Below are 18,355 nucleotides of genomic sequence, written 5' to 3' on the forward strand. Positions count from 1 at the left end.
GACTTCTGTGACTAGCCTGGGTCCCTCCTCCCTCTCGTGCGTGCATTCTTGCTTCCTCAGAGCTACAGCTGTGTACTACTGGTCCTCCTTGTGAATGAGGCTGTAATTGATTTTTCCCTCCCTGAGGGGAAAAAAGATACTCAGAATAAATGAGATAACAGATGCAAAGTACTCAGCACAACGCCTCCTACATATTAGGCACTCAGCACATGTTGTTATTGTCATTATTTCATGGTAAGACTATAGGCAAAGATTAAGATTCTTAATTTGTGCTCCTTAAAATGCTAGAGGCTGGGCAGTGTATTTCTTTTAAAATATGACCCTATACTTTGTTGCCTCTAGAATGCTTAGTTTCAAAGAACAGTTTCTGCTCACGGTTAAAGAATGGTTTCTGCTCACGGCCGTCTTTTATTAAATACCTACTGGATATAATTGTGGATATTGTGTGATGCAGGTGAATCCATCTGTTTAAAAAAAAAATAAAATTACTTTCGTATTTTGGTAAATTAAAAAAAAAAAAAAAAGAAAAATTATTTTCTACCTGAGAGGAAGATAATTAGACTTCAGAATGGTGATTCTGTTAAAACTTTCCCAGTTTGTCACCTTAAGGTAGCTCCTGTATAGGTCAGACATTCCTTCTTCCCTTCTCCGAATTAAATGCATCAACTTCATGCTGTCTCTGTGTCCAGGCTTTTATCAGTTGGTGTTTGTGAACCTCTGGCACCATTGCTGTTTTCTAAACCTACCTTCTAGTTCTTACTGTTAGGGTGCCACTTCATCATGGTATGAGGAGGTATTCTATGGTGGGTTTTTTTTTAAGCTTGCTTTTTTGAAAATACTTTTTAAAAAGAAATCTACTGGTTAGATTTTTTTGTCTCACAAAAATGTTTTTAGAGATTATTTTGTTCATAAATGTTTCTTTCTCATGCTGATAATCAACTGAGTTTGTCTACAAATGTTAGCCTATCACAGTATTTTTTCAATACAGATTCTATTTACCAAATGACCATTTTAGTGTTTTTAAAAGGTACCGAGGATTGAGATATGTAAATCAGGTGACATAATATGAAAATTATGTGCCTAAATATTTTTGTAAAGGTGTCAAATAAATACTTTTTCTTCAACACATGTATTAAAATTTCTTTCTAAGTGCCTACAAAGACAGTCAAGAGCCATAAGTATGCCTGAATTTAAGAGGATGGCATCCAAGTTAGTTAACTGAGACCCAGTAATAGAGAAAATACTGTTTGCCGTTGTGATATTATGATTTATAATAAGAAATATACATTTGGTCTTTGTCCCTGTTCCTGGCACACAGCTCCTAAAACCCTTGTAATTTTTTTTTGTGTGTGTGTGTGGTAAACGGGCCTCTCACTGTTATGGCCTCTCCTGTTGCGGAGCACAGGCTCCAGACGCGCAGGCTCAGCGGCCATGGCTCATGGGCCCAGCCGCTCCGCGGCATGTGGGATCCTCCCAGACCGGGGCTCGAACCCATGTCCCCTGCATCGGCAGGCGGACTCTCAACCACTGCGCCACCAGGGAAGCCCCCTTGTAATTTTCTATAAGAGCTATAGGAACATCTTTTGTTACAGTATTTAGTATCGTTTCCAGTTCCTGAAATAGCTCCAGAGCCGTAACAGTGAAATGGGTGTCTTTCCTTAGCATCTTTCAACCATACCTGAGTTTATGTTAATGAGGTGACTTTTGGAAACTCCCTAAGGCTGGGAGCTGGTTGCCCGGGGAACCAACTGAATGATTTATATTGGAACTTTCAACCTCCACACACCCGCCCCCTCCAAGTGGAGGGGAGAGGGGCAGGAGGTTAAATCAATCACTAATGGCCAGTGATTTAGTCAATCTTGTCAACATAATGAAGCCTACATAAAAATCCATGAACTTTGAGATCTGGACAGCTTCCAGATTATCGAACATGCATAAGTGCTGGGATGATGATGCTTCTGGAGAGGGCATGGAATCTCGGCACCCTTCTCCATGTACTTGCCCTCTGCATCTCTTCCATCTGCTGTTCCTGATTTGTATCCTTTTGTAATAAACTGGTAGTTTAGTAAGTAAACTGTTTTCCTGAGTTCTGTGAGCCACTCTTAACAAATTAATCCAATGTGAGGAGAGGGTGTGATATATAGCTGTTTGTTCAGAAGCACAGGTAACAATCTGGATTTGTGATTTGTGTTGGAAATGGGTTGGGGAACAGTCTTGTGAGACTGAGCCCTTAGCCTGCAGGATCTGATGCTAACTCCGGGTACATAGTGTCGGAACTGAATTACAGTTCCTGTTACAACCTGTGTAGCAGACTGGCTTGGTAGGGAAACACACACACATTTGGTGACCAGAAATATTGTGAGTAGAGCATTGAGAAGAAGACCCAGGGGCAGTTTTTCTTTTATAACCATTCAATGCTTTGCATGAATAGCACATATGACTAAATATCCAGTGTCTTTGGTGTACTTGTGGTAAGCTGAAAGGGAAAAAAATGCTGATAACCTCTCTGCTTTTAAAATATTTCATCTGCTTCATCGTGTTTAAGACTCTGAGTAGCTTTATTAGGAAATAACCCCCAAATAAAACATGCTCATCAGGAAGCATTTTTTGGTACTGGCACACTCAACAGAGGTAGAAGTATATTAAGGCATTAAAAAAAAAAGTGGTAAAACATAAAATTTACTATCCTAATACTTTTGAAGTGTACAATTCAGTCGTATAATGTATATTCACATTGTTGTGCAATCAGTCTCCAGAACTTTTTCATCTTGTAAAACTGACATCCATAACCATTAAAGAGCTCCCCATTTTCCCCTTCCCCCTAGTCCCTGGCAGCTACCATTCTACTTTCTGTCTCTCTGAATTTGACTACTCTAGATAACTCGTATGAGTGAAATCATACAGTATTTGTCATTTTGTGATTGTCTTATTTCACTTAATGTCCTTGAGGTTCATCCGTGTTGTAGCACGTGTCAGAATTTCTTTCTTTTTTGAGGCTGAATAATTTTCCATTGTATGTATATACCAGCTTTTATATATCCGTTCATCCACTGACGGACACTTTGGTTTCTTCCACCTTGTGGCTATTCTGAATAATACTGCCAAACAAGCCAAGCTGTCACTTTGGGTTGCTCTAACAAGTTGCCACAGACTGGGTAAACAACAGACATTTTTTTTTCTCACAGTTCTGAGGCTGGGATGTCCAAGGTCAAAATGCCAGCAGATCTGGCATCTGGTAAGAGCCCACCTCCTGGTTTGCAGATGTCCATCTTCTCATATCCTCACGTGGTGGAGAGCAGAGAGGAAGCACGCTGTCTTGATTTTTCTGATAAGGGCTCTAATCCTGAGTGTCTCCACCTTCATGACCTAATTACCTCCCAAAGGCCCCATCTCCAAATACCATCTTATTGGGGATTGGGGTTTCAACATATAAATTGGGGGAGGGGGAGGGGACACAAAATCTATAGGAGTGGGTGTGCGAATATGCTTTCGATTCTTTTTGGAGTTGCTAGATCATATAATAATTCTATTTTTAATTTTTTGGGGAGTTGCCATACTGTTCTCCATTGTGGCTGTGCTATTTTACATTCCCACCAGTAGTGCACAAGGGTTCCAGTTTCAACACTTGTTATTTTCTGTTTTATTGATGGTAGCCATCCTACTGGGTGTGAGGTGATATGTTACTGTGACTTGTATTTTCCTAATGATTAATGAGCATTTTTTCATATATTCGTTGGCCACTTAATATACTTTCTTTGGAGAAATGTCTATTCAGGTCCATTTTTTTCAATTGGATTTTTTTGTTCTTGAATTTTAGGCATTTCTTCATAAATATCCTGAATTTTAACCCCTTATCAAATATAGTATCTACAAATATTTTCTCCCATTCTGGAGGTTGCCTTTTGATTCTTGTTGACTGGTGTCCTTGATGTAGTTTTAAATTTTGACGTAGTGCAATCTGTCTATTTTTACTTTTGTTGACTATGCTTTTGGTATCATATCCAAGAGATAATTGCCAAATCCATTGTCATGAAGCCTTTCGTCTACGTTTTCTTCTAAGAGTTTTATAATTTTAAGTCTTGGATCTGTTTTTAGTTAGTTTTTGTGTATGGTTCAAGGTAAGGATCCAGCTATTTTTTTTTTTTTTCCATGTGAATATCCAGCTTTTCTGGCACCAGTTGTTGAAGAGACTGTCCTTTAAGGCATGTGTTTTAATCAACTTTTAAATATCATCTTAGAGTTTTTTTCTTTCTAATTTGTGAGATATATGCTCTTTCACACAGCCCCTTGCTGGTTTATCGTCTCGCTTGGCTTCCGCACACAGGGCCCTCGGTTATTGGGGAGCAGCACGGAAGAGGCACTGTCGAGAGGGGCAGAGCGCAGAGCTGGGGACTTTGTGTATCCACAGCAGGTGAGCAGTGACCACGTGCCCCCAGGACTTCTTCCCTGAAGCTCTCATCACATCTGTTTGTTCATCCATCCATCGAGCAAGACTGAGCTCACTGAGGCCAGCGCACAGCCTGTAGCAGAGGCCTGGCACGACCTTGTTTTACAGGTGAAGCTGAGGGAGGTACAGCTGTGCACTGTGGTTGTGGAACCCACATTCCAATCCTGATCAGCCTTTGCTCTTCCCCACGGCACTGGATACTTGTTTCTCCTCGTAGGCTTGTAATATACTTGGTGGTACCAGCTCATCACCACCATATGCCTGTCAGTTGGCATTCTTCATTCAGAGTTCACACACAGTGGACTAAAAGCTGGCAGGAGCTGGTGGCTGGTGGAGCCTGAGTAGGCAAAGCAGCCATGCTTTTCAGTTACGCTGATGGTGCCCTCTTGTGGCCACAGCTACCACTGGGGGAATCTATGGTGGAAAGCAATTTGCTTTCCAGGAAGGAGAAAAGCACTATGATTTACTTATTTATGCCTACTATATGCTGTTACAGAGTTAGGCCTCTATCATGCGTTTTCATGGGACAATGTACAAATGGTGGCTTAAACAAGGCTGAGGGATTTGTCCCTCAGCTGATAAACTGAAATCTGGACTTTTGATTCCAAAACCTTTTTTCCAAAGAATTCCAGATAACATCCCTGCGTTAGGAGAATGCAGTAGGAGGGTTTCACCAGAGCGCCTCATCATGTCTGCGTATCCTTCAGGTAACTTATTTTTTTCAGTGGATATTTTTGAGGCCAATATCTACACATGATGACAGAATCATGAAATTATCTGAGCTATATGTAAGAATCTATGGGAGGAAGAATGCCATTCTACCTGGGAATGGTAGGAAAAATTTCTTGGGAGAAACTGCCTTTGAGCTGATTCTTGAGGGACAACTAGGATTCAACTGAGAAGCTATTGGAGGGACAGGCCTCCAGCATTCCAGGGCCACTGTATCTGTTTCTGTCTGGAATGCATTCCACCCCTCCCCCCAAGTCTTTAGAGCACATGCCCCTATCTCTGTGGGCCTTCCTTGGCCAGCGGCTCTGAAATGGTACCCCACCATACTCCCTTCCCCTTCCATGCTTTATCTCCACAGCACTTGTCTCCTCTCATCAAATTTAAGCTTAATGAAGGCAGAGATGTTGGTCTGTTTTGTTTGCTCTTGTGTCCCCGGCACAGCACGTAGAAGAGTGCTGGGTAACGTTGTAGGGACACAGTATTTCCTGAATTGAATACATCTAGACAAAGAGTAGCCAATTAATAGCTACATTTTTTGAGCACAGCAAGGCAGAAACATAGCCTCTTCTTCATTTCAGAAAGATTATGCCAGCTGCAGTATTTGGATTGTATACTGTAGACTGACAAATTCAAATCTTACAGGGCCCAGGCAGGAAAGAAGTGTGAATCTGAAAGAATGCAATCAGTACATACGACAGTGAGTGGTAGGGCTTGTGGTACCTACCTGCTTAAAGGCATTCGAATTAAAACAAATCTGCCAGCCAGGTTTGGCCCACTGGCTACCAGTGTGCCTAAATCAAGGAACTGCTATAGATCAGATTTGCACAATAACAAGATCGCTGAGGTTGCTGTGCAGCTTACTGTCAGGTGGTGGTCAAAGAAGGGTGGGACTGTACAGGTAAGTACATCAGCTAGAGAAGGATGCACAGTCCTGCTGAGAAATGATGGGGTCCTAACGCGGTTGTGAAAGCACGGCAGAGAAACAGGATTCGCGTTATTTTAGGAGGTAGAATTAATAGGTGATGATGAGATCTGTTTCTATTTTTTGTTTATAAGTAAAACTGTGGTGAATTTTTTTTTTTTTTTGGCTGAAATCTAATGTCTTCAGGAGACCAAACATGAACATTGTTAAGTATTTATCTTAGGTTTCCAAGTGTTTTCCAAAAAGGTAAATTTGAAGTGTAGCCATGGAACAGAGTACATCCACTACCCACAGTAAAAATAAGTTTACTGAGCATTTGCTACATGCTAGGGAGGCATTTCTTCTTGGCACCTTACATATAAGTACATTCGAATCCTCTAAACTGTCCTTTAATATAAGTCCCATTATTAACTTTTAGAGGTGAGGAAACAGGCACAGGAAGGTCCCATTGTTGGACAGTGGTAATTGTGAGAAATTCTTTGTTGTACAGAATATAAATTTGCCTTCCTGTAAGGCCTACCTTTTGCTCTGAGTTCTTGGAGCTGCAGTACAGTGTAATGTCTGCATGTGGAGGAAATGTCAAATTATTCTTTTAAATCAAATTACATGAGTCCCCATCTTGCCACTTGGCAGGATACTCAATCTCAGTCCTTCTCTAAGGTTAGACAAGATTGAAGGGAGAGTCACCTGGTGCCTAGAATATAGAAGGGGGACATTCTTGTCTTCAGTCCCTCATGGTCACTGCTGAACTCATCTTAATGACTAACTCTAAGGTGTCCTTTGAAGGCAGGTGGCACCACAGATTACAGACTTTGGCACAGTGATATTTTTTACTCCTGGAAGTTCCAGTGCGTTGAGTGCAGCCTGTCCTACACCCCATGCAGCCATTCCTTTGATGTCTTACTCAACGAGATTTGCATTCCAGCTTTTCCCAGAGCCTACTGACCATCTTTTCAATTTGCGGACTTTCTCCTTTCCAAAACTGACTTGTGGGAAACAGGCTAGGAGAAAATGTTGTTTGCAAGCAACATCTGCTTTTTACCCCAGAACACACATCTTCCCTGAACGCAAAGATCCAACCTGGAAAAATACAAAGTGAACAAAATCCAAATGATTGGAAAGGTTAAGTCTTTCATCTTCTCAAGGTGGCTTAGTTTCCCCATTTGTAAGTTGGGGGAAATATCGTTTTGAGATTGGTTTATGAGTGTTTAGCCCAGTGCATGTAATGGCAATCACTCAATAATGGTACATGTATTATTTGCAATAGGCTTGTTTTAGCTGCCTGATGACCCTTCGTCTGTGATTGGCACATGCTCCTTTTGAGGGAATGACTCTTCCCCAACTGTCCTAGCCAAATGAATCCAAAAGCAGCTCCCACCTTATGAGTTGGCTAAAGGATGGCTAATAGTATCCACTTCCCTGGCCATAGGGACTGATTGGCCAAGGGTTGAGCCCATGGCCCTAGCCACGCATACCTACTTATATAACTATTAAGTGTCGTGAAAGAAAGAGACAGAGGGATCTGATCTTGTCTAAGAAGCTCAGTCTAAGGCTGTTGAACTTTGGACAAGTGATTTCTCCATTTTGGGCCTTAGGTTTTCCCTTCTATAAAATCAGAGGACTGAGTGGGAGGTTCCAGAAGGGCTACATCTGGGCTCTGGCAGGTTCCTCTCACCCACTTGCTGCTTCATGTACAGGCTGCTGCTTGGCTCTGCGGAAGGACCAGTGTACAGGGTTCTGTTGTGGCTGCTGTACCTAGCAAAGCACACCCTGCTATTTTACTTTCGGCTTCCTGTTTACCTTCCTCTTTGCCAGTTACGTAACAAAGTAAAGGAAATTGGAATCAACTGCCAAGTGACCACTACCAAATTTGAAGGCTACTACAAGCTTGTAGTTCTGAAATTCACATTGCTCTGAAAACCAAGTTTTTTCTTGAGTTTGTTGGCAAACTCATTTGGCAGCAGTATTTGACCTGAAATTTGTATGAATACGAATACATTTTATTGTGGACATAAGTGTTTTTACCATAGGTTCTATACCCTGCCATGGATCTTTTATAGAACAGATGTATTACCTCCCTAAAATCTGAAAAATTCTGGCTGTGGGGATTTTGGGTAGGGGATTATAGACCTGTACTACTACTAGGTCTTTATCTAGTACTTTCTGGGGATAAAAAAAATTTCCCATGTGTGATTGTATAATCCCTGTGATACTGGCACTGTGGGTGTCATGCTTATTTTACAGATGGGCAGTTCAGCTGTTTATTTAGCACAATATGTATGACAAAAGTAGTGGCCAAATCAAGAGGGGAAATCTTGAAATATGGCTGAATTTGGATAAGTGGGATGGAAAGAGGTGGCATGGTGTAGAAAAGGCTGTTTGAATAGGATTCTGAATAAAGTACAGTTGACCCTTGAATAGTGGGAGTGTTAGGGGTGCCTACCCCAATCCTGTGCAGTCGAAAATCCAAGTACTGCTATTTCTGCCTCCAAAACAAAGGGACTAGTAAATGACTCACCCAAGGGCAGGAAGCTGAGAATTTGGATAGAATCAGGACTCAAACCCTAATTCTTTTGATTCCCCATATTGTGATCTCCAATCAAACACTAACCTTCCCCCCTGTAAAATGGAAATACAGGCACTATATTTATTGGAAAAAGATACCCACGTATAAGAGGACCCAACACAGCTCAAATCTGTGTTTAAGGGTCAACTGTGCATATTTTAGACTATCCCTTGGTTGTAATGGAGGTATAATCAGAGATAAGGAAGTGAGTGGGTCAATCTTCTGAGAGGATAGTCAGAAAACAAACATGGCCCTTCCTCTCATGAGGCTTACGATCACAAGGGGGTGATAATCCTACAAAACCAAAATGCCCCCTGTGACTAGTGCTACATAGAAGACTTAAGTCTTTAGTAAGAGCCAGTGTAAATCCACCTAGAAATAACATTTTTGGCATATGGCCTTCGTTTTTCCTAACCATACATATGCATGAAATATATCCCTTGAACAAAACTGGGGTCATCCTGCTCTTTTCACTTAAAGGTATGACACAGATTGTGGCAGAGGAGAGAGCTAAACGAGCTGTTTCATCCTTTTTGGCCGAATATTAGCATTAGCCACTTAGGAGATTTGTAGACACAGCCCAGTTGTGTTTATAGTGTGTTTCTGAAATGCAACCGCTTGTCTGCTGAACACTGGAGGCAGATGCAGACAGCAATGCAGTAAGAAGGCCACATGGCAAGGCAGTTCACGGAGCCGGGAATTCAGGCTGTTTGAAAGCTCAGAACCACCAGCCATCCAAACAAATTTCCACCCTCTACAAATATGTGTTCAGAGGGGATTAATGGAGTATTCAGACTCAGAACGACTGGCACCACAGCCAGAGCTGGTTTCTCTTGTTCACTCAGCTAAAGCACAACTGGTGACAAGGGTAGACTGAGGGCGAGTTCTTTCCCTCAACCCAGATTTTCTGGTCGGGAGTTTAAAGTGGCTCAGGAATTTAAAATGGCTCTGATGCCATTCTCTGCTTCATTTCGTTCAGTTCTGAAAGAAACCACACTAACTCAGGGTCCAGATCTTTTTCTGCTTAAAAAGCTTAAGTGGGGGGCTTCCCTGGTGGCGCAATGGTTGAGGGTCTGTCTGCCAATGCGGGGGACACGGGTTCGTGCCCCGGTCGGGGGGGATCCCACATGCCGCGGAGTGGCTGGGCCCGTGAGCCATGGCCGCTGAGCCTGCGCGTATGGAGCCTGTGCTCTGCAACGGGAGAGGCCACAACAGTGAGAGGCCCGTGTACCAAAAAAAAAAAAAAAAGCTTAAGTGTATATTCCTCACATTAATTCGAAGTCCATTGTCTTTTGGAGAGAAAGAGCAAAACCATTTATTTTAGAACCTACCTGAACTCACTTGGCAAACATGTTCTAGTTGGTGTGCAGAAAGACACATTTAACCAGCTCTACATTCAGTCAACCATTCATGTTAATGATGATAATAGCAAAAAATGAAATTGTATAATCAGGCCAAATTTAGATTAGGCCTCACCTCTCCTCTTTCTTTAGGAAATCAGGAGCCTCCCCACCTTACAGTAGTGCTCCCTGGACAGTGAATGACAAAAGGGGTGAGTCCTGCATAATCCACAGCTGTTGTAATCCGCCCTGCAGGAAATGGTAAAAATAAATGCTTTCTTACGGGACTCGTACATTTATTTTATGTCGCTTAATTTCTAACAAATATATTAAGTTAGAGGAAAATCTTATTTAGCTAGAATTATAGGGCATGGAGTCATTAATTCATTTCCCTGAGATGGTGCCTACTCTTCCTCTCCTTGTGCCCTCCTTGTACTCAGCATGCAGTTCTACTGTTGCACTTACAACAGTTCTACTGTTGCCACACCTCTGAAGCCATAAGCCAAGCATAGTAGCTTGCGTTAAGTACAGGCCCAAATATCTGTTGAATACTCTATATGGAAACATGATGAAAACTTGTCACCACTGACTTTAAATGTAAAGAAAACTTTATCATCAATTTGGACAAAGGAGAATTAGAATTCAAGTCCAGTTTATATGGCAGTTCCCCAGTGTTCTTCACAGAATAAGTAGACTTTAGAAGCACATTCGAGTTTACTTCTTAGAACAAGCAAAATGACATTTTAAGTACAGTTGACCTGTGGACAACGCAGGGGCTGGGGCACTGACCCTCTATGCAGTTGAAAATCCGCATATAATTTACAGTCTGCCCTCTGTATACAATTCCTCATCCAGTGTCCCACGTCCACGGATTCAACCAACCATGGATCATGTGCTGTAGTATTTACTACTGAAAGAAATCTGCATATAAATGGACCCATTAAGTTCAAACCTGTTTAGTTCAAGGGTCAACTGTGTATTATGTATCCTAAATAAGTCACAGAAGCTAGTATAAAAACAAATTAAGATAAAAAACAATCATGTTCGGAAAAGGAAAAACACACATACAAATGTCAAAGATGCCAGCACAATACTAAGGGTAAATAAGAAATAAGGTTATAGAAAATTGGTATTAGAAGACAGATTAATGCAGATATTTAAATACATTAAAATCAGTCCATAACTGGGGGGGGGGGGTATGACCCTTAAGATTCTGGAAAGGATAAACTTGATTATTAAAGAGCAGAGTCGATTTTACGATAAAAAGTTTATAATCAGTAGACTTATGTGATACAGGAAGGTCATTTTTAGGGAGAGAGATTTATATGGTTTTCCACATTAGCACTTTTCATGAATATGGATTACAGTTAGGAAAACCTGTATTTCTGATTTGGTATTTAGTAGAGATATAGAGCTGGTTACACACCCCCTAGCGTCATCAGCACACATCTTGCCTATGAAAATTCATCAGCCCCAATTTTCAAAGTGCCCACTCTTAATTTTCCATTGAGAGTAAATCAAATACTGTGACAAAAGTTTTTCTGCAAATTCACATGTGCCATATACACTGCACTGCAAAAGAAGGAAACAAAATGTTTTTAATTAAATAGTTCAGAGGAAGAGAAACAGGTGAATAGAGGTCCACAGACCAAAGGATCTCTCTGGAGGAAAAAAAAAAGACAAAAATACATCATTCACCCACGAGGTCAAAGGGATCAGGAGCCACCGAAACACTAGTTCACGCACTTCGTCTAGGAGCAGAAGGAACAGAAGTTGTATATATTTGCATTGTAAACAGTGTGCATTATACAAACTTAAAATCTATAATTAAAACCTATTCAATCTAATAAAAATCATTCACAAAGCATTATATAGGCAAATATGTTTAAAAAAATATTTTAATAAGCATATTCAGAATGGCAGACAGGGAATAGGGGAAGGGAATTTCCTAATAGTGCAAAATTACTATGCATAAATTTTAAAACATCTAATTCATAATTTTAAATGCCTATTTGAATATTACTTCAAATACATTTGAAAGCTCAACAGATTTGTGTTGAACTGAGTTACAAATTTTGAACTCTTTTGAAAGCACATCATCATAAAACAGAAAACCATTCCAAATGAAGATAGATAGATAGTGCTTTGCTGGGGGTAGGTATGGGGTGAGGGAGACTAAGTAACTATTAACGAAGCCTTCTTTTCCCAATGCAATTTGTCAAGAGTTCAAGAGTTATGAAATGTACTAAATCTTAAGCAAATTAAATTCATGGTATTACTAAAAATTTTTAAAGTAGTGCAATGACATCAAGTTATAGTGGCTGCATTATGAAGAACAAAGTACTGTGTCAAATACCTGTATAAACATAAAATACAATTAAATATTTCTCTATGAAAAGCTGAGCATTATGTATTATAATAGTGGAATGTCTTTCATTAGGCATACTTTAAAAAGATCAAGAAAAGTAAAATTTCCTAACATGTATACAACATGTGCCGTATTTGCAAACATGCCTGAGAATTTATTTAAAATGTTCCTGTAATGTTAGTCTGCAAGAACTTCACAAACCTGCAAACAAAATGCATCTTTCAAAAAAAAGGTGAAAATGGCAACTCTAATATTGCAACAACTTAAAGTTCATCATCACTATTTCTATAGACCACCTTTGACAAAGAGCTAGGACACTTTGGATTCGTATAATAAAAGCTGATTTAGAAAATGGATAGTGACCATCTGCAAAAGCTGCCATTCTGGATAAATTAATGTTCTAGGTAAAACAAAAACAAGAAGTTGTTCACGCTTCTCAACACTTCCACCCAAAACTTTGATTTACTTGGATGTGTATGTAACAACAATGAATCTACATCATATGAAGTCAAGTGTTGTAACGTGGCTTTTAACACTGTTTGGGGAGAAAAAGTTGTTCACATTGGTGGAGGGAAGCAGTCTGAACATAGGTTAATAGTAATACTTCTTCATGGGGGATAAGGCCTAAACCAATTTCTCAGTGCAAACCTCTACTCAATTGCATTAGACAGTTGAGCCATTAAAAACAAGACCGCAGAAGATTTATTTTAAAAAGGCATTGGCTCTTTGATGGCTGAAAATGAATCAGTAGAAGCATTTGGGGTATGCCTGTGTGATAAAACAATAGTTAATAATCTTTTATAAAAGTTTGGATATAGGTTGGTCTATCAGCTGTATAAAACTACATTTTTTAAACAAGAATTTTGCACTAAAAATAAAATGGCACTATTGCAAGGCTATGCAAATGGATGATCCTATTTGTAATCACACAGAGCAGTGGTTACTGAATATCTTATTTTCATTTTGGAAATACACTATCAAATCTGAAAAGCTGGATAGTTAACTGGAAGTCTAAAAACTTCTAACTTTATCACTTTTTCCTCATAAAATCAGTACTGTTGCCTGCCAACTCCTTGTGTGTGCCAACATCTAAGTATCACTTGACCTTTTCCCCTGTTTATTTAATGCAAAAATGGGAAATTTTGTAATGCATATAAAAATAACTGAACAAGATTCTGGTCAGCATGATACATTTAAGCACTTAAGCCAACATTAAACTTTTGTCTTGATTCAAAAATAATTTTGAAAATTATAGCAAATGCAAAACAAACTATGTGATCTAAGTATCATGCTTAATTTCAGAGTTCTCAAACTATTTGTCCTTAAGTAGAAACTTGAAAAAAACAAATGTTCACAATCCTTTATGAATGCTTTTACCACCTGGATATAAGAAACATGACTTAGTTACTACACAAACACTTAAAAATTCATTAGAAAAACCTTAGCAAAATAAAATGAAAGCTGACAGACTCAGAATATCAATTCCTCTCATAAAAGTTTACCAACTGTACAAGTTAAGAAAATTATACAAGCTTTTGTATTAAGAAAGGACAGCTCAGTCAAGACATATGTACTGTAAAAATCTTCCAAAGGCTACAAAGAATCTGGAAAAATACAGAATGTATTTCTTAAGCCCAGATAAGAATATGGAAAGACATCATTGATGTCAACAATTTTACATATACAAACCTGACTTGGTTTATTTTTAAACTTCTATATATAAAAAAATCATGCTAGCATAACTTTCAGGATTCATAAGGGTTTCCTTAATAATGATAACAATTTGTATGGAGAAGAAAAATGTCATAAAAGACATTTCAAGAAACTCAGAAAAATTGGTGTTAATCAGAAATTTGAACTTTTTTTCTTCTCTGCCATCAAACTAAGCAAAAAGTACCTTGTAGTGAAATTTTAGGATTAATACATCAAATGAGAAGGTACAGATACATCTTTCAAATTTACTAAACTATTTGTTTTATATCCTTAAAAGGGCCTTCACAATTTTAAAGTAAAAAGTCTGCAAAAGGCAGAATTATGAAATCTTATTTACTAAAGTTAGGACAATTCAAATTTTAACCAACTGCTTCAAGGAAGTCAACTTTTTAAGGTCACCCATCAACCCTGAAAACTTTAGTCACACCAGAATTTACTCCAAAGAAAGTAAAATAAGTGTAAAATTTAGTCGTCTGTGTTTTCAAGTTCTTCAAATTTTCCATGTGAGACTGCATCTTGGAAAAATTCAGAAGAACCCGGACTTTCTTTTCCATTGCTGTTCACCCTTCGCCTTTTGGCAGGTCTCTCACTTTTTTCATCAAAATCACTTTCATTTCTTGCAGTCGTATGGGCAATTTTTGGGTCAGTGGTAAGGTTATCTGTTTCATAACCATTAGTATCCATATCTGTGTGAAGTGGTTTCTTACTTCCACCTGTTGGTCCATTAACGTGTAACCCTTCAACTTTCACTTCTTCTTTGTTTAATGTTTCACCTGGTCCGTTAGATGACACCCCTAAGTTGGAAGAAACATGAATGAAACTGCTAATATTAAAAAGCTAAATCTGTAAACTATTATAACACAGCTATAAACAGCTGTAAAATAACTTTTTATCGAGCAAGTGAGATATCAAATCTGTGTATACATATGGTTTGAATTCTGGCTTTATTTACTTTAGTAGCTGTGTGACCTTAGGCATGTTATTTACACTCTCTTGTACCTCAGTTTCATCACATATACAATGAGGATAACAACAAATTTATAGGATTGCTGTGAAGATTAAATAAGTTAATAAATGTAAAGAATTAAGAACAGAATTTGGCATATATTAATAGCATGCTGGTATTATACGTGGCAACAAATAAGCAATGGATCCAGCAGTCTAAATAAGCTGAGTTAAAGCAAAGATATGCATAAATTATTCAGATTTAGCAAAAAGGCCAAAACTTTCTAAAACCATGAAAAAATTATATTCTTTCTTTAGAAGTTTGAGTTTTCTACTGCCGTATATAAAAAGCAGGATGACATGATGTTTTCATTCTTAATGTAAATCTACAGGTATTATGCTTTAAGGGTAAAGATCATATGCTATATTTATCTAAACGGATTTAAATATTCTGTCATAATGTTAAATTAATTCTTGCACTGTCCAAGCGTACACTTGAAAATGCTAAAAGTAAACACAAATTCCTTCATAACAGATTGAGAAAAGAAAGAGTGTAATTACTCTAATGAAGTGACAAAAAGTCATGTTAGAGTTGACTGCAAAATGGAGAAATTTTGCAGATACTTAATGTAAAATATAGAATGTGCCACTGGAGATAATTTAAATTTAATTTTCTGAAAAATATTCACTATAAAGAACGAGAGCCTCAAATACACATTTTGGTCCAATAAAATATACTATTTCCCCAGCTCAAAGGTGCACTCAAGTCATGTATGCTTATGGGATTATGTGCCATATGACAGTGGAGGAGTGATTTTGTCATAGTAAGCACAAGAAGCTTGGTGACACTCTCATTAGGTCAAAAAGCACTAGTAGATTTCAAGACATGAATTAAAGCCCCTTACAAAAAAAGACAGTTGGGTTGCAAAGTTCCTTCCTTTCCTTGAAAAACCTGGAAATCTTAATTGTACCTGATGTGAATGGCTTCTGGGCTGAGTAATTTATAAGTAACTTATGAACACTCTTCCTTGGCTAACTGCATGTTATCATCAAATGGTTAAAAAACAAAGAAGGAAAAGAAAGGGAAACAATTTATTTGGTGTTATCAGCAAATAAGAAAAGAGAGAAATACAGTAGTCCCTGGCATCTGTAGGGGATTGGTTCCAGGACCCCCTCGGATACCAAAACCCATAGATGCTCATCCCTTATATAAATAAGAGAGCATGAAAAATTCATATGACCCATGTACTTTCAATCATCTCTAGATTTCTTATAATACCTAATAAAGTGTAAATGCTCTGTAAATAGCTGTCAGCACAGAGCAAATTCAAGTTTTGCTTTGTGGAATTTTCTGGAATTTTTTCTTTCTTCAAATATTTTTGCTATGCAGTTGGTTGAATCTGCAGATGCGGAGCCCATCGATACAGAGGGCTGACTGTACTACCAACCGTCTGCCTCCCTGAGTTTCCACCCCTAGTCCCAAAGTCAGTCTCAGCTTCTTATTCAACTTCAGGATGGATGTGATTGGCATTAGAAATCATGTCAATGAACCTTCTTGAATCAGGAAACAGCTGGGCCCTAATATTTGTTTGGCTTGTTCTTAGAGGGGAAGTAGTGAGGGAATAGAGAGGAGTCATTAAATGAAGAAAGTATATTCACCACAGTAATATTAAATGCCAGTGTGAGAGCAAAGATCAGAACAAAGTTCAAATTCTTCACAGTATTCCTCTTCTAGTTTCTGTCAGGGGGAGGTTAGCTCTCCACTGGCCCTCCCCTAAAGCTGTTACATCAGAATGCAGGTGTGCAGAGCTTGTCTCTAATTCACCAGTTTCCTCCTAAAAAGGACTGGAGGATTTATTACTTTCTGCTTAGCAATGGTCTTACTTAAGACTATTTTAATTAAAGTAGAAATCAAGATAATTCTCTGACTAGGTCTTACTGATCAGCTCAGTGATCCTTGGTCCACTGTATATTTTAAACAAGAACACTATCTGAATCTCAAACATATTAGTATGCTTTTTGCTTCTCTTTTTCATGGACATAAAAATGAATGTTTCTGTACAATATTAATGCACAGGCTGACACCTGCTTTATCTTTACTCGTCCTTCAAGGTTATTATGTTATCAAGGAGGAAAATATTTTAAAGAGGGCCCTTGTTATCTGCTTCTTTTCGTTTATATGCTTAAATCAGTTTCCTAATAAAGTGTTATAAGCTCTGAAAGTATTTCATAAATATCTGTGTATTTCTGATGTGAAATGGCTGGAGTTTCGGTCTAAGACTTAACAAGAATACTTATATCTAGACATTCCAACCTGATAAGAAAACAGATGCTATTTTCTTAATTTCTTAAAAGAAATGGTCACTGTTGATAGTATACTTTATTATATGTACTTTTTAGTGATATCAATGGGAGTTCTTTCCAACTGACTTGTACATATTCTGTGTGTTAGTATATATGTATGCTGATACTATGTTTCATCTGGTATTTACAATTATGACTTCAGTTCTGCTTTGGAAGTTTAAGAGACACCAAAACTGAATTTTCCAAGCTACTGAAAGAAAAGTGCCCGTCACTATGAAGAAATCTAAGTGTTCTTTGGTTGCTTACCATTTTGATTACTATTGCTTATAGTGCCATCTTCTTTCTCAGACTGGCTGTTACTACTGTTTGAGGCAGTTGGGGGAGGGGATGGTGCTCGACTAGAAGCAGCACTTTCACTTTCATCTAGAAGACGATCCATGTAATCCCTTAAAATTAAGTAAAATAATAAGACAATTATTTTCTTATATTAAAAACAGCTGAAAATTAAAATTGACTTAAGTTAAATTTAGAAGGCTTTATTAGCAAATATATCCTAATTTTCACTTACATTTATTCCAGTGCCTCATCTATGACACCAGTATCTGAACATTTAAATGGAAAAGCTCCTTTTGGTTACATGTTTGTAGGAAAAATATGTAAGTCCTCTACACTAGCAAATTTTAGAGACCTATAGGAAGTTTTAAAACTTTAAAAACTGTAGGCAAGTGATCAAAGGGGCCCAACTAAAATCAGAAAATCTGTAAATGAAGAGGCAGGGATGATGTCAATCAGGAGGAGTACAGAAGAATGTCTGAACAGACACAGGTTGGAACTGTAAAGCTCATAAAGACTACTGGATGGCTACGGCAATACCTGAAAGACAAATTAGGACCTAATAATGAATTACCTTCCTGTTACCTTCTACGTTACCTTTCTGCTAGAGCTAAGCTACAGTAAGCTCACTAAGTTCCTGGGCTTATCTGCCAGCTGTATCTGCCCATATATTGTTAGAGGTGAACTT

The 18,355-nt window shown here is 38.5% G+C and overlaps 1 protein-coding gene across 3 annotated transcripts in view; it reads right to left on the reverse strand.

The window, feature by feature from the left end:
• Positions 1–11,497: 11,497 nt before the first annotated feature.
• Positions 11,498–18,355, reverse strand: part of MIER1 (MIER1 transcriptional regulator) — a gene marked incomplete at its 5' end in the record, with an annotated part of 56,408 nt that continues 49,550 nt past the window's right edge. For all 3 annotated transcript variants that reach the window (XM_082663051.1, XM_082663050.1, XM_082663049.1), the window contains 2 exons: positions 11,498–14,879; positions 17,641–17,780. In XM_082663051.1, the coding sequence (XP_082519177.1) occupies positions 14,551–14,879; positions 17,641–17,780 (469 nt within the window). In that variant the 3' untranslated portion in view covers positions 11,498–14,550. The remainder of the gene's footprint in view (positions 14,880–17,640; positions 17,781–18,355) is intronic.

This window comes from Grampus griseus (assembly GCF_964374135.1).
Source record: "Grampus griseus genome assembly, chromosome: 1".
Lineage (NCBI taxonomy): Eukaryota > Metazoa > Chordata > Mammalia > Artiodactyla > Delphinidae > Grampus > Grampus griseus.